Source organism: Rhizophagus irregularis, chromosome 29 (genome assembly GCF_026210795.1).
Source record: "Rhizophagus irregularis chromosome 29, complete sequence".
In the NCBI taxonomy this organism is placed as follows: Eukaryota; Fungi; Glomeromycota; class Glomeromycetes; order Glomerales; family Glomeraceae; genus Rhizophagus; species Rhizophagus irregularis.
This window is the reverse complement of record NC_089457.1, coordinates 585,192-597,664: the sequence shown is the minus strand read 5'-3', so window position 1 is coordinate 597,664 and position 12,473 is coordinate 585,192. Positions and strand designations below refer to the sequence as shown.

General features: G+C 27.6%; 3 protein-coding genes across 4 annotated transcripts; 1 reads left to right on the top strand and 2 right to left on the bottom strand.

Annotated features, from left to right (window-relative positions):
- Positions 1–107: 107 nt before the first annotated feature.
- On the bottom strand, positions 108–4,817 carry OCT59_019476 (uncharacterized protein; the record flags this gene model as incomplete). Its single annotated transcript, XM_025319518.2, has 14 exons — positions 108–540; positions 624–1,579; positions 1,664–1,841; positions 1,913–2,065; positions 2,134–2,283; positions 2,360–2,640; positions 2,704–2,839; positions 2,917–3,032; positions 3,162–3,364; positions 3,462–3,739; positions 3,805–4,140; positions 4,221–4,340; positions 4,423–4,508; positions 4,586–4,817. The coding sequence occupies 14 exons, from the start codon at positions 4,815–4,817 to the stop codon at positions 322–324; spliced, it is 3,444 nt and encodes a 1,147-aa protein (XP_025173623.1). The 3' UTR covers positions 108–321.
- Positions 4,818–4,991: 174 nt separating this feature from the next.
- Positions 4,992–5,925, top strand: OCT59_019475 (uncharacterized protein). Its single transcript, XM_025309443.2, has 4 exons — positions 4,992–5,131; positions 5,211–5,298; positions 5,365–5,533; positions 5,673–5,925. The coding sequence occupies exons 1-3, from the start codon at positions 5,018–5,020 to the stop codon at positions 5,493–5,495; spliced, it is 333 nt and encodes a 110-aa protein (XP_025173624.1). The 5' UTR covers positions 4,992–5,017; the 3' UTR covers positions 5,496–5,533; positions 5,673–5,925.
- OCT59_019474 (uncharacterized protein) lies at positions 5,495–7,256 on the bottom strand. 2 transcript variants are annotated; one of them, XM_066143555.1, is made up of 6 exons: positions 7,095–7,256; positions 6,602–6,745; positions 6,309–6,444; positions 6,074–6,223; positions 5,921–5,968; positions 5,495–5,819 (listed from the first exon to the last, which is right to left on the bottom strand). In XM_066143555.1, the coding sequence occupies exons 3-6, from the start codon at positions 6,330–6,332 to the stop codon at positions 5,592–5,594; spliced, it is 450 nt and encodes a 149-aa protein (XP_066005292.1). In that variant the 5' UTR covers positions 6,333–6,444; positions 6,602–6,745; positions 7,095–7,256; the 3' UTR covers positions 5,495–5,591. The 2 variants fall into 2 exon arrangements, with proteins under 2 accessions (XP_066005292.1, XP_025173625.2); XM_025319519.2 differs by lacking the exons at positions 6,602–6,745; positions 7,095–7,256 and having other exon boundaries at positions 6,309–6,594.
- Positions 7,257–12,473: the final 5,217 nt, after the last annotated feature.

Below are 12,473 nucleotides of genomic sequence, written 5' to 3'. Positions count from 1 at the left end.
TTTTTTTTTTGGATAAAGATTTTTTTTTTTATATATTTCTTAAGTATCACATTGTATCACAATTTTTTTTAAGATAATCCGCAGCAACAATAAATTAATTTCATAAATTATATTTCTATGTACAATTCTTTTAATATATTTTTTTTAAAAAAAAAAAAATTAGTGTTATTTAAGAATTCACATACAATGACTTTTTGTATGAAAATATTACAAAACACGTTGGAATTCTGGGTTTTAACGAACGCAAAAAATCACGTGATCGTTATTCTGGTAAATTATTATTATTAGTGGTTTTATAATTTAAATTAATAAATATTATTTTTAATACTTCGATTCTAATGTAATCTTAATACCCATACTTGCAAGTTCAGTTGCAAGATATCTAAAAGCAAAAGGAATTTTTATAAGTGATATATATTTTGAAGTATCACAAATTTTACATATCATGTGGTGTTTCTTATATTTAACATCATTTCTCGTTTCGTGTTCTTTAGATATTAATGCTGTAAATATAGTACCGCATTTTGAACATAAATGACACTATAAATAACAAAAAAAAAAATAAGGTCAAACCAAAATTTATCAGAAAAAAAAATAATAATTTTGATTTATATATTTCTTACTTGAGAATAATCTGAGCAATTCATTAAACGATCTTGAAGACAAAAGCTCATTCCATGAGCCAATAAAGAATCACGTTCCATTTCTCCAAATCTAATACCACCGGATTTTTTACGTCCACCAATAGGTTGCATTGTAAGATTATGAACAGGACCGGTAGATCTCACTTGCCATTTATCGGACACCATATGTCGTAATCGTTGATAATATACAACTCCAATATATATATCAGCTTGAAATTCTTCACCAGTAATTCCACTATACATGGGTTCATTACCATGATAATTATATCCAGCACGTACAAGCTGTTTACCAAAATAGTCAACCGCTGTATCGTTTTCGTTAAATTTAAACGGAGTACAATCTTGTGCAACACCATATAATGCACCAGATTTTCCTGCTAAACTTTCAACAAACATACCAATTGTCATACGGGAAGGGAACGCGTGTGGGTTGATAATAATATCTGGTTGCATTCCACTTTCAGTAAAAGGCATGTCTACCTGAGGGTATAATTGTGAAAGAACACCTTTTTGCCCGTGCCTAGAAGCAAACTTATCACCAATAACCGAAGGTCTTGGAACCCTTAATTTAATATGAACCTTTTGAACTTCTTCTTTACCCGCATCATCTCCAATTAATCGAACTTCCTCAACATATGCATCTTCTGTCCCTTTATATTTTTTAATTTTCGTGACTTTAGTTGTATCATCATAATAAGCACACAAAGGGTCTCCATTTGTTAGTTTAACTCCAATTAGAGGTAAGCCATCATTACTAAGTTTTTCACGCCATGCTGGGGATGCATCCTCTCCAAGACTAAAATGGTGTTTAATAGGTTCACCACGCTCTCGTTCATCATTAAGATCAACTATCTCTGATTTGTAAATAGTACCATATGCAAACCCTCGTTCATGTGCTGACTTATTTATGATCATAGCATCTTCCATATCATATCCTTATTTGTTCAAATAAAATCAATTTTTTGCATAGAAACTTATAAATATTAATGACTTACATAAAAAAATATATATATATTTACCTGTATAAGAGATTACAGCCACGATTGCATTTGTGCCACTAACGAATCCATCAAAACCAAGGGTATTGTAAAGTCCAGATCGAACAATTGGTGATTGGCCTGTTTGTAATCGATATAATTTGTTATCTGTTCGATATCTTAAAGATGTTGATGGTGTACCCATTGTTTGTTTTGCCATCTTTGTATATATAAAAATTATTAATAAAGGTGAAAACTCTAATTTTTTTTATGCTAGTTTTATTTAATTACCTGACATTGATACATATTACGAGGACTTTGATTGCAATCAGAGAATGGTGTAAGATTTGCAAGGATACTCAGTACATTTGTCGGAGCAAATTCTTGATGAGTTGTCACACCTTTTATAATATCTTCATTCAGACAAGCAATGTCCATATATACCTTTTTTTTTTAAAAAAAAAAATTATTATACATGACGTTAATTAATTATCTAAACTAAAATAATCTACCTGTTCAAAAGAACCAATCATATCGGTTTTATTATTGAAAAGATATTTAACAGGACGCATCATACGCGATGGAGTGGAAAATAAATAAATTCCAGGATATTGACCCCCATTTGAAGGTGGGACATAACCAATTTCCAGATCTAAAGGAATCTACGAATCAATTATAAAAATTAATAAAAAAAAAAGAGTAATCCTAGTAATCCTACACAAAATAATGAAAACTTACTGGTTTGGTCTTGTCAAATTTTCGTCTCCTCAATTCATTCGCTATTATCTTTGCTTGTCTATTAGTGCAATATCCAATTATTTTTCCGTCTAACTGCACACATAATGGCGGACCTTCGGAAAGTGCTTGTTGTAAAACATTAATGGAAACTCCTAGTTCTGCTAACATCTCTGGAATCTTATTGACCTTTACTGTTTCGGTAATTACTCTACATGTATGTGAAAGATGATTAAGTAATCCACAAGGTGTTCCGTCTGGTGTATGAACTGGACAAAGGAATCCTAATAAACGATAATATAATGAGATATAATAAATAATAAAAAAATTATGATTGATTTATTTACCCCATGCTTCGGGCAATAATTTTCTAACAGTAGTAGTTTTCAATGTAGTAAAGAATGATCCACGATGTACACATCGAAAATGTGAAATGAATCGGAAAAAATTGATTTTTTCTGCAATAATTGTATATCCAGTTGTCTATAAAAAAAAAACAAATTCACGTATTAAAAACACATTGAGATAATAAACCATACAAATTCAATATAATAAAAGACCTGCATTAAATCCAATCCAGTATTAGAAATAAGATTTCCCGTAGCAAGAAAGTAAGCTAATTTTTGTCCCACAAATTCAGTATTGTTTTTTGTGAGAAGACTATTCATATATTTTTCTAAAAGAATAATAAGGATAATCTTATGATGATTTGATGATTTTAAAATTTTGATTCAAAACAAAAAATTTCTATTCGAATAAAACCTATCAATCATTTAAATTATAGATTAACGCTTATTACACGTACTATCATTAAAATCCACTTTTTTTTTTGCATTAACATCCATAGATACGGCCGCTCGTATGGAATTAAGATAATCAGAAAGTTTTTCTTTTATAATCATCCCATAAAGATGACCTCCTAAAAGTATTTCCTGATTCTGTGGTGAATCAGGATTATCTTGACAACATTCTCCTGCGACTAATGAATAAAGTTTACGTATCATAAACCTTTTAATAAATAATAATTATTAGTAATGATCTAAATAAATAAATGAATAAATGTTATATATAAACATATATTTAAGCTGTAAAAGTACCTACTTACGTTAAGAGATTAAACTTATCTTTGTTCGTCCTAAGATGAACTAGAATGACCTTATTCAAAACGTAATCTCCTACTTGTTTATTAGTATAATACGATGGTGGTGAGAATGTGACACGAAATTTATCACCCAATAAAGTTGCGCATTGATCACGTGATTGAACATTGTATGATTTAAAATTGTAAAGCATAAATTCTACGCGATCTGATAAGAATGTATTTAAATGTTCTCCCTGAACCAACATATCATATATTCCTTTATCGGTAACTTCAATAAGAGACTATCAAAAATAAGAATAATTAACAAAAAAATTTCGCTCTTTCTCTTTTAAGTTAAAATGCTTACCTTCATGATTAATAAAACAGGAACCATAAATTCTTGTTTTTTCCAAGTAAATCTTATTAAGCAATTACCATCTTTTAAATAATGCATAGTATTCGTAACAGTTGTTTGATCAAGTTTTGCACAACGAATTTGTACTCCATATTCTGTATAATTTGCTCCACGGTTCGCGAAAGAAGAACGAGCAAGTGCCATCACGTGATGACGTCTCGGTATTAATAAAAGACGAATCATCTTTTCTATTCCATTTATAATAAAATAACCACCCGTTTCTTCTGACTCTTCCTTGTGTTGTATAAGTTGTTTTGGATAAAGATTTTGTAGATTACATCTATTTGACTAATTAAAAATAACATAAGTCTAACGAAATTTAAAAATTTTAATGAATGAAATAACAGATAAGTGATATAATACATTACTTTAACCATGATAGGTAACATACCCACGGGTCTATATTCCGCAAGAACAGGACCATCATTTACTTGCCAACATACTTTTATAGACATCTTTCCTGCATATGTGGTTAATCTTTCTCGACACTTATTTAAAAAAAATAAATTATTTTATTAATTCTAATTAATAATTGATTTTCTATTTTTTACATTAAAATATCTTTATTACCTCTGAAGGATAAATTTGTCTTGACGTTGTAAGACGAACACTTTCGGGTAAAAGTGGTTTTGCAATTATAACATCATCTATCCATACTTTTTAAATATGAAAAAAAATTATGTTATCATGATAAATTTTTTATATTTTTTTTTTAAAAAAAAGGGAAATTTACTTGACAATTTATTCCCTCTTTCGGGACTATTATTAGGTTTGTCAAAAATTTCCTGTGTACCAATATCATCAATAGCAAAATTTAGCAATCCTTGACGAGGAGGGTCTAATAAAGAATTAAATGAATCAATATGAGGTTTAACTAATTTTTGTAATTCTGGGTAACCAAATTTATTTGAACTTGGATTAAGAAATAATTTTTCTCGTTCTAACGTATTAAATTTAGAAGACATTTTATAATAGAAAAAAAGCGTTGGAAGTTGGAATTCCGATAAAAAAAAAAAAATTTAATCATTTGATCAACAATCAAAAATTATAGAATGTAGATCATCCTGACATCTATCACATGAGTGAGTATACTGCATATACGCTTGACAGCTCATTCCGTATACCTGTTTCTATTCTCTGTTCCTTTCGTTTTGTTTAAATAATAATGTTATTTTGTCCTTGCTGTGGAAATCTATTATTAATCCAACATCACACACAAGGTGAACAATCATTTTTTTGTCAAACTTGCCCTTACGTATTTCCAATAGGTAGTAAAGAGGTAATGTAATAAACTATAACACAATTTGGTTTACTTGAAATTTTTTATATTAAGAATACTTTACTCTTTTTTTTTCTAGTATAAGAATCGAACAACTTTAAAACGAAAGGAAGTTGATGATGTTCTTGGTGGTGAAGAAGGATGGAAAAATGTTGATTCAACCGAAGGTAAGGTTTTTTTTACATATAATTCCTCGCCCCTAAAAGTATTCTTAAATATTTTTTTTTTAATAGTAACCTGTCCAAAATGTGAACATCCACGAGCGTATTTCATGCAAATTCAAACACGTTCAGCAGATGAACCTATGTCAATATTTTATAAATGTTGTAATCACGAATGTCAACATCAATGGAATGAAAAGTGAAAGAAAATCGCGTGCGATATATTTATTCAAGTTATGTGGTAAGTAATAATTTGATTAATTTGATACAAGTTATGTTACTACTTAATGTTTTTTTTTTTATTTAGTTTTTGAATTTTGTTCAAATGCTAATTCTACTACTTTAATATTATTCAACCAATCTAATTCTATATTTTCAAGATGTTCATCAAAATCGTATAAATATTCAAAATGTTTTTTACAAATTGATGATGAAACTAATTTAGGTAAATCATTATTATCCAAAGCAAAATTAGATGAAAATGCTTTAGTATCAGGACGCCATTGATTTTCCTTAAAAATATAAGGCTAGATATAAAAGTGTGAAATGAAAAGTTAGAAGAGTTTTTATTATTTATAAATAATAAATAAATAAATAAATAAATATAAAAACAAATGTATATAATTACCATAATTGCGATTTCTGGATTTTCTGGTGATAATTTTGAATTTTGAACCTTTAAAATATTTAAAATATTTGAAAATTTTCATTAATTCATTAATTAATTTAAAAGTTTTTAAAAAGTAACCAAAAATAATAAAAAAAAAAATGTTTTTTATACCAAAAGAGAAATTGCATTAATATTAAAATTTTCTAATATTTTTGATGCAATTTTCTGTCCAAATGGTGGTAATTTATTATCATCTACTCTTTCATTAGCATGATAATATCCAATTATATTCAATTTATTTCGTTCAGCATAAATTTCGATCTAAATCAATTTCGAAAAGAAATTGAGTTGAATCCTATAAAAAAAAAATAAATAAAAAGATTATTTTAATTTTATTTTTTTTTACCTGTTGTAAACCAACTTCCAACATTGGGGTTAGAGTATTCCAATGATGAAATAATGGTATAGCGTCAGCGATAATTATTTTATTTGAATCATCATTACCGACTTCTTCTTGTGCTAAAAGAACACCATTTACAGTACTACTTGGATATTTACAAGCATGAAGGATAATTTTTAAATAAGCTTCTTTATTAATAATATATTCTGGCATTATTATTAAAGTGTATAAAACCCCTTTTTTTTTAAAAAAAAAAGAAAGAAAGAAAGAAAAAGTGAAAACAAAAATGAACGACTTACTAATGATCTGTCGCATATCAATATATAATACATGTCGATTTTTCATTTGTCAATCTCCGTTTAGAAGGAAGATTGATATTAAAAAACGACTTTACCACTGGTGCTTCAACATCATAGTATATGTTTTCATGAAAACCAGCACCCCTGAAAATGGACGGAAAAAGTTTACTTAGTATTATCATTTTTTATACCGTAAATATTTGCAAAATAAAAAAAAATTGAAAAACTATATGCGAAATATATGATACAACATTAAAATATTGCAATATGAATTATAATATTTAATTATAATATTTCATTAGAAAAAATTACATAATAAAATAATAAATTAAAAATTAAAAAATAAATAATACGTATAATCGTTGTGATTTATTAAAAAATGTAATAATATTTTGTGTATATGAATATTTCTTTTAATTAAAATAAATTTTTTTTTAAAATTGAATTTGAAAAAGAAAATAAAAATTTTTTAGTAAAGACATAGTATACGTACAATTTTTAAATTAAAATGTTCACTAGCTGATTCTCTGGTATCATTATTATATTTCAATTCACCAAAGTGCCCAGCATGTGGTTTCTCTCAGCAAGCGCGAAGACGTAACATAAATGATAATTATTGCTACGTCGATAATAAAATCTTGCTTTAGAATTAAAACAAAGTTATATTAAGTTAATTATTGTCTAACAAAAATGAATAATTCAATTTGAAAAAAATTATGGGATAACGGATTCATTACCGTTTCTTTCTTTCTTTTTAAAAAAATTATGATAAAGTTACTTCAATTAACTATCAATTTAACACAAGAAATAGAACGAATAAAAGGTATTTTCTTTTTTTAAAAAAAAAATGAAAAATTCATAATCATTTGCGCTTTTCTTTGTGGTATAAACAGACATTGTGGCGCAGAACCGGAAAATATTGAGGTTAATAAATTCGGAGTTGACAATAAATGCTAAAAATAAATCTTTTTTTTGATAAATTAATACTTTTTAATAAAAAAAGATTGTGAACTAAAATTACCTCTCAATATGAATCACAATAAAGGTTTACGTGTAAATGACAAATTAAATGTAACAAATTCTCTAATTGATACAAATACAAAAGGAAACCACACGTGTTGGGACTAGTGATACTATTAATTTGTAATTAAAAGCTAAAAATTAATCTTGGAACGGCTGGAACGCCCATGCTTGACATATGATGCTTACCGGCAGGAGGTCAACATCATACCATTCTTTTCTGTTGTACAAAAGCTGTTTTCTTTACCTTGCAATTCGTCAATTATGTCATCCTGCAGAAAAAGTTCATGATACAGAAAAATTAGAACCTCCTGATTATTTTTTACAGAAGAAATAATTAAAAGAATTCTTTGTGATATATGATATACCCTTTTTTATATTTATGAAAGTATTGGAGATTTTTCTGAAATCTAATTAGGTTATTGTGTAAAATAAATGTATAACATAAGTTTTAAAGTAAGCTTACCTAAGATGAATTGATGAGTGCGGTCAATTTTGTCTCAAACAATTCAATAGATAATAATAGCATTAGGAAAGATGGCAAATTGGTAACAAATATTTATAGGATAAGCCGGTAGGATATAGTGACACTATAACGGGATTCATTAAAGTGTCTAAACGTAAATCATGATTATTTGTAGAACTTTGTTCCAAAATTGTTTCCATTTGTCTTGTAGATTTTACAAAATCACGTTGAAAGATTACGTAACCAATTTGAAATTTAATTTTGAATGGTGGATCAATGGATGACTAATAGGAATTATGTGAATGCAACCCATATGTGTACTCCAATAAAGGGTTTTTCCTACATTAAACAAACGAGTGTTCTTGCTGCAACCAAATTATTGTGCAAAGTTCTCAGAATTTCCCTCACCTATTAATTGAATTTTTAAATTATTAATATTTTATACCCTTGTGTTAAATTGAATTATAACTAAAAAGTTACCTGATAATTTCATGTTGGACAGATTTTGCGCATTATGATGTTTTAATTCCATAATTGCTGCATAGAAATAGAATCATACATTTAAGAATCATTTACTTTTTTCCGAAAATATCCAACAAGATATCAATGTGATAAAAAGATGAAATACCGCAAATTTTGTGTTCATGTAGATAGATCGTCAGTTACTAGCCGTAAAAAAAAAAGAAAATTATTAGTACCAAATGAGATTTAGTTACACAATACAGATTCTCTAATAATATATATATATATATTATATTAGAATTAAAAGATTCCCACAGCTTGAAAGAAAAATCCGATTAGCATGAATATGTTGTGATTGGCATTAATATGCTGTGTAACATTATTTCATCAACCAAAATTTTGGTCCATAAATATCTAAATTACCTTTTAATGGATAAGACTAAAGAAATAATTTTCCAAAATAAAAACACAAACGTGTAAAAGAGTTCTATAGGGAGATGGCATGAACATTGGAGCATAATAACTTGTTAAAAAAACGATATAATGATCCAATTATTAATTGTAATAATTAATAAGTGATTAATCAATAAAAAACTTTAACCTACTTACTCCTAGAAATGTCGGAATCAAGTATTTAACACAAACCAAATTTTGAGACTCTTGAGACTATGATGAGATTTTGTTATCTTGAAGAGAATATTAATTAGTATTATATTAGTATTATAAAGGGTTACCCTGATTACCAATATGGTACTCGCGTAGTCACATTCCGACACATGAAACTATGCCGGTCAGTGTTTTCCGATGCCGGCCGGTGTTTTCAGTAATACTGTAGATTAACGCCACAAGGTCATCTATATAATTTACGGATTAAATTAATATTTTAGTATGAGATTGATCAAAAGAATTCATCTTCAGTATTTCACAATGATCTAAATAACAAGTAACTAGATGCATGCCGTAAATAGTTGTAAGTCCAAAAGTCAAGTAAATATAATAATATAATAGGTTTAAATCAAAATTATCTTTCGGTTAACCAGCTAACCACAATAGTGGAGTATTTATTACAGCCAATTTACAGCTTACGTTTATAATATTATAACCGCTAAAGGATATACAATAATCGTTACTTACGGCAACCAACCATGTGTAGCGCTTATTATAAAAACAAGGATGCAGGATAGCACTTACTAGAATACCAGATCATGTAAAAACAAGTGTAGCACGCATTGTGTAGCTAGCGCTTATTAGAACATATAAAAACAAGAATAACACTTACCAGATCATACATGTAAAAAACATGTGTAGCACTCACCGGAACATGTGCAGCAATTACCAGATCATGTAAAACAAGTATAGCACTTTCCAGAACATGTGTAGCAATTACCAGAACATGTGTAGCGCTTATTAGAACATATAAAAACAAGAATAACACTTACCAGATCATACATGTAAAAACAAGTGTAGCACTCACCGGAACTATGTGCAGCAATTACCAGATCATGTAAAAACAAGTATAGTACTCTCCAGAACATGCGTAGCAATTACCAGAACATGTGTAACGCTTATTAGAACATATAAAAACAAGGAAAGCACTTACCAGATCATGTAAAAACAAGTGTAGCACGCATGTAGCTAGCGCTTATTAGAACATATAAAAACAAGACCAGATCATGTAAAAACAAGTACAGCACTCACCAGAACATGTGTAGCACTTATTTGGACATGTAAAAACGAGTATAACACTTACCAGAACATGTAAAAACAAGTATTGAACTTGCACGAACAAGTATAACACATCTAGAGTATGCAAAAATTTACATAAAAAGCCACGGCAGACCAGTAAAAATCGCAGAATAAACAACAGACTATATAGAATTGAATTTTTTTTTTTTTTAAGTAGCGGTGAAGTTATCCTGATTCCTAAGAAATTTATTCCCACTTACAGTATGTAACGTTGTAATCAACCAAGAAGAGGATGATGTGAACTATAATCCATTGACCGATGAGAAATAAATTACTAGTGTTAAATCAAGAATTGTTTAACTTTATAGTTCAAATAATTCAATATAATAAGCATTAATTTTCAACGATATGATTTACTATTTTCACTCACCTCTATCACTCGTCAGCTGCCTTCTCCCTCTTGATGATTAAAATATTAAAATATATAAATTTTTTTAATTCATGAATTAATCTTGAATTAAGATCTTTTAATAGAATAAGTATCATATTTTCGTTTTCATCGGATGAGTAGATGAGTGGATGAGTGGATGAGTGGATGAGTGGATGAGTGGATGAATGGATGAGTGATGACATATTTAAATGAATTAACTTTTTTCAAATCGAGAATTTTTTCCTATATTTTGAAAATATATAATTATATGGATCATCTCAACAAAATAATACGTACAATTAATTAGATGGATCATCTCAACAAAATAATACATACAATTTGATTCTCTCGATCTCTTCTATTGTAGATCGGCCATGATTCATCATGTCTCATCACACTGATTTTTCGTTTAAAGAAAGAAGGAATAACATTTGAAGATTTCCTGCGCATTTATGATGATATTTTTGAGAGTCCATGCGTTTCCACGTGCTGTACGTATCTGAAAATGTTCTTTTACAGATTACTTGATTAATCTAAACATTATGCGCGAGACTTATGCGCGAGACTTATGCGCGAATCTTTATAAGTTTCCGATTATCAATGAGACAGGAAATTTTAGGAAATTTGAAATTAAAGTTCTGACAAAGTATAAAATAATTGAAAAAAATGATTTTATTGAATTATTAACACGTAACCATACAATAATATAACCATACAATAATAACAATAATACTCTCAAATACATCCAAAAAACACATTCCAAAAATACAAGTACTAATTACATGAAAAATTAAAAGGGATCATTTTTTGTAAAAAAAAAAACAAAAAAATTGATGGAGAAAGAAAAGAAAAATACCCCCCCCATGATTATTTTTTTAGTTAAAAAAAGAAAAAAAAAAAAGAACAAATTATAAAATGAAATCAATCAAAACCAATAAAAAGAAAGGGAAATAACGAATCTCTCCTAACTTTAATTCGTTAAATGGTTAGAAAGGTTACTAAATTCCATTATACCAATTATTTTTATCATGATTACAAAGTAACCTATTATAGTTATCAAGAGAAAAAAAAAGGGAATTAATTTCCCAATTCCATTATCATAAAACTTGGCAAAAACTCATAGAATTTTAATGAACCTTTATCTGAGTTTAACATATGAAAATTATTATTTATGTTGTCGCGTAAAAAAAAAAAAAAAAAATTTTTTTTTTCCATAGAATACAGAAATACAGAATACAGTGTAATTTTACACAAATACAAAAATAACCATTATTAACGATATAATGAATTATTAAAATAAAGTAATTTTAAAAATAATAATTTCTGTGATGCGTTCGCGTTAATTCATTGGATTGGTTCAAGATAATAAAAGATAACAAAAAAGATAAATAACAACTAAAAGTTAATTAATGAACTTTATTTTTAAAGAACTTTAATTGAGGCGCTTTTTCTCATCCGTTTTAAGATTTTGCCATTTCGGTAATTTCTTTATTATCTTTTTATGTAAAACTTTTCACTTTTGTATAATTCCTTTTTCAAGATTATAAACTTAAAAAAAAAAAGATATTTGTAATTCAAATAAATATGATACGTGTTTAAATCATCTTTGATTATCAAGTTATTGTTTATACTCTCTAAATATCTTTTTGATTTCTTGTGAACCTGAAAAAAAAAATTATTAATGTTACGTTTCACAATTTTGATTTTATTTCGTTTAAAGAAATCAATGAGAACAAATATGTTTTCATATGTTTTCAAATTTTGAAATCCTACCAATCCAACTGTTCCCTTAATCATAAAGAATTGTA

What these genes read in the sequence shown, in the direction of transcription:
- OCT59_019475 (XM_025309443.2), top strand. Translation starts at nt 5,018, where the DNA reads ATGTTATTTTGTCCTTGCTGTGGAAATCTATTATTAATCCAACATCAC. An exon ending in TTCCAATAGGTAGTAAAGAG is followed by an intron (nt 5,132 to 5,210) that starts GTAATGTAATAA and finishes TTTTTTTTCTAG; the next exon opens with TATAAGAATCGAACAACTTT. An exon ending in AAATGTTGATTCAACCGAAG is followed by an intron (nt 5,299 to 5,364) that starts GTAAGGTTTTTT and finishes TTTTTTTAATAG; the next exon opens with TAACCTGTCCAAAATGTGAA.
- OCT59_019474 (XM_025319519.2), bottom strand. Translation starts at nt 6,515, where the DNA reads ATGCCAGAATATATTATTAATAAAGAAGCTTATTTAAAAATTATCCTT. An exon ending in TGGAAGTTGGTTTACAACAG is followed by an intron (nt 6,224 to 6,308) that starts GTAAAAAAAAAT and finishes AAATTGATTTAG; the next exon opens with ATCGAAATTTATGCTGAACG. An exon ending in TTAATGCAATTTCTCTTTTG is followed by an intron (nt 5,969 to 6,073) that starts GTATAAAAAACA and finishes AATATTTTAAAG; the next exon opens with GTTCAAAATTCAAAATTATC.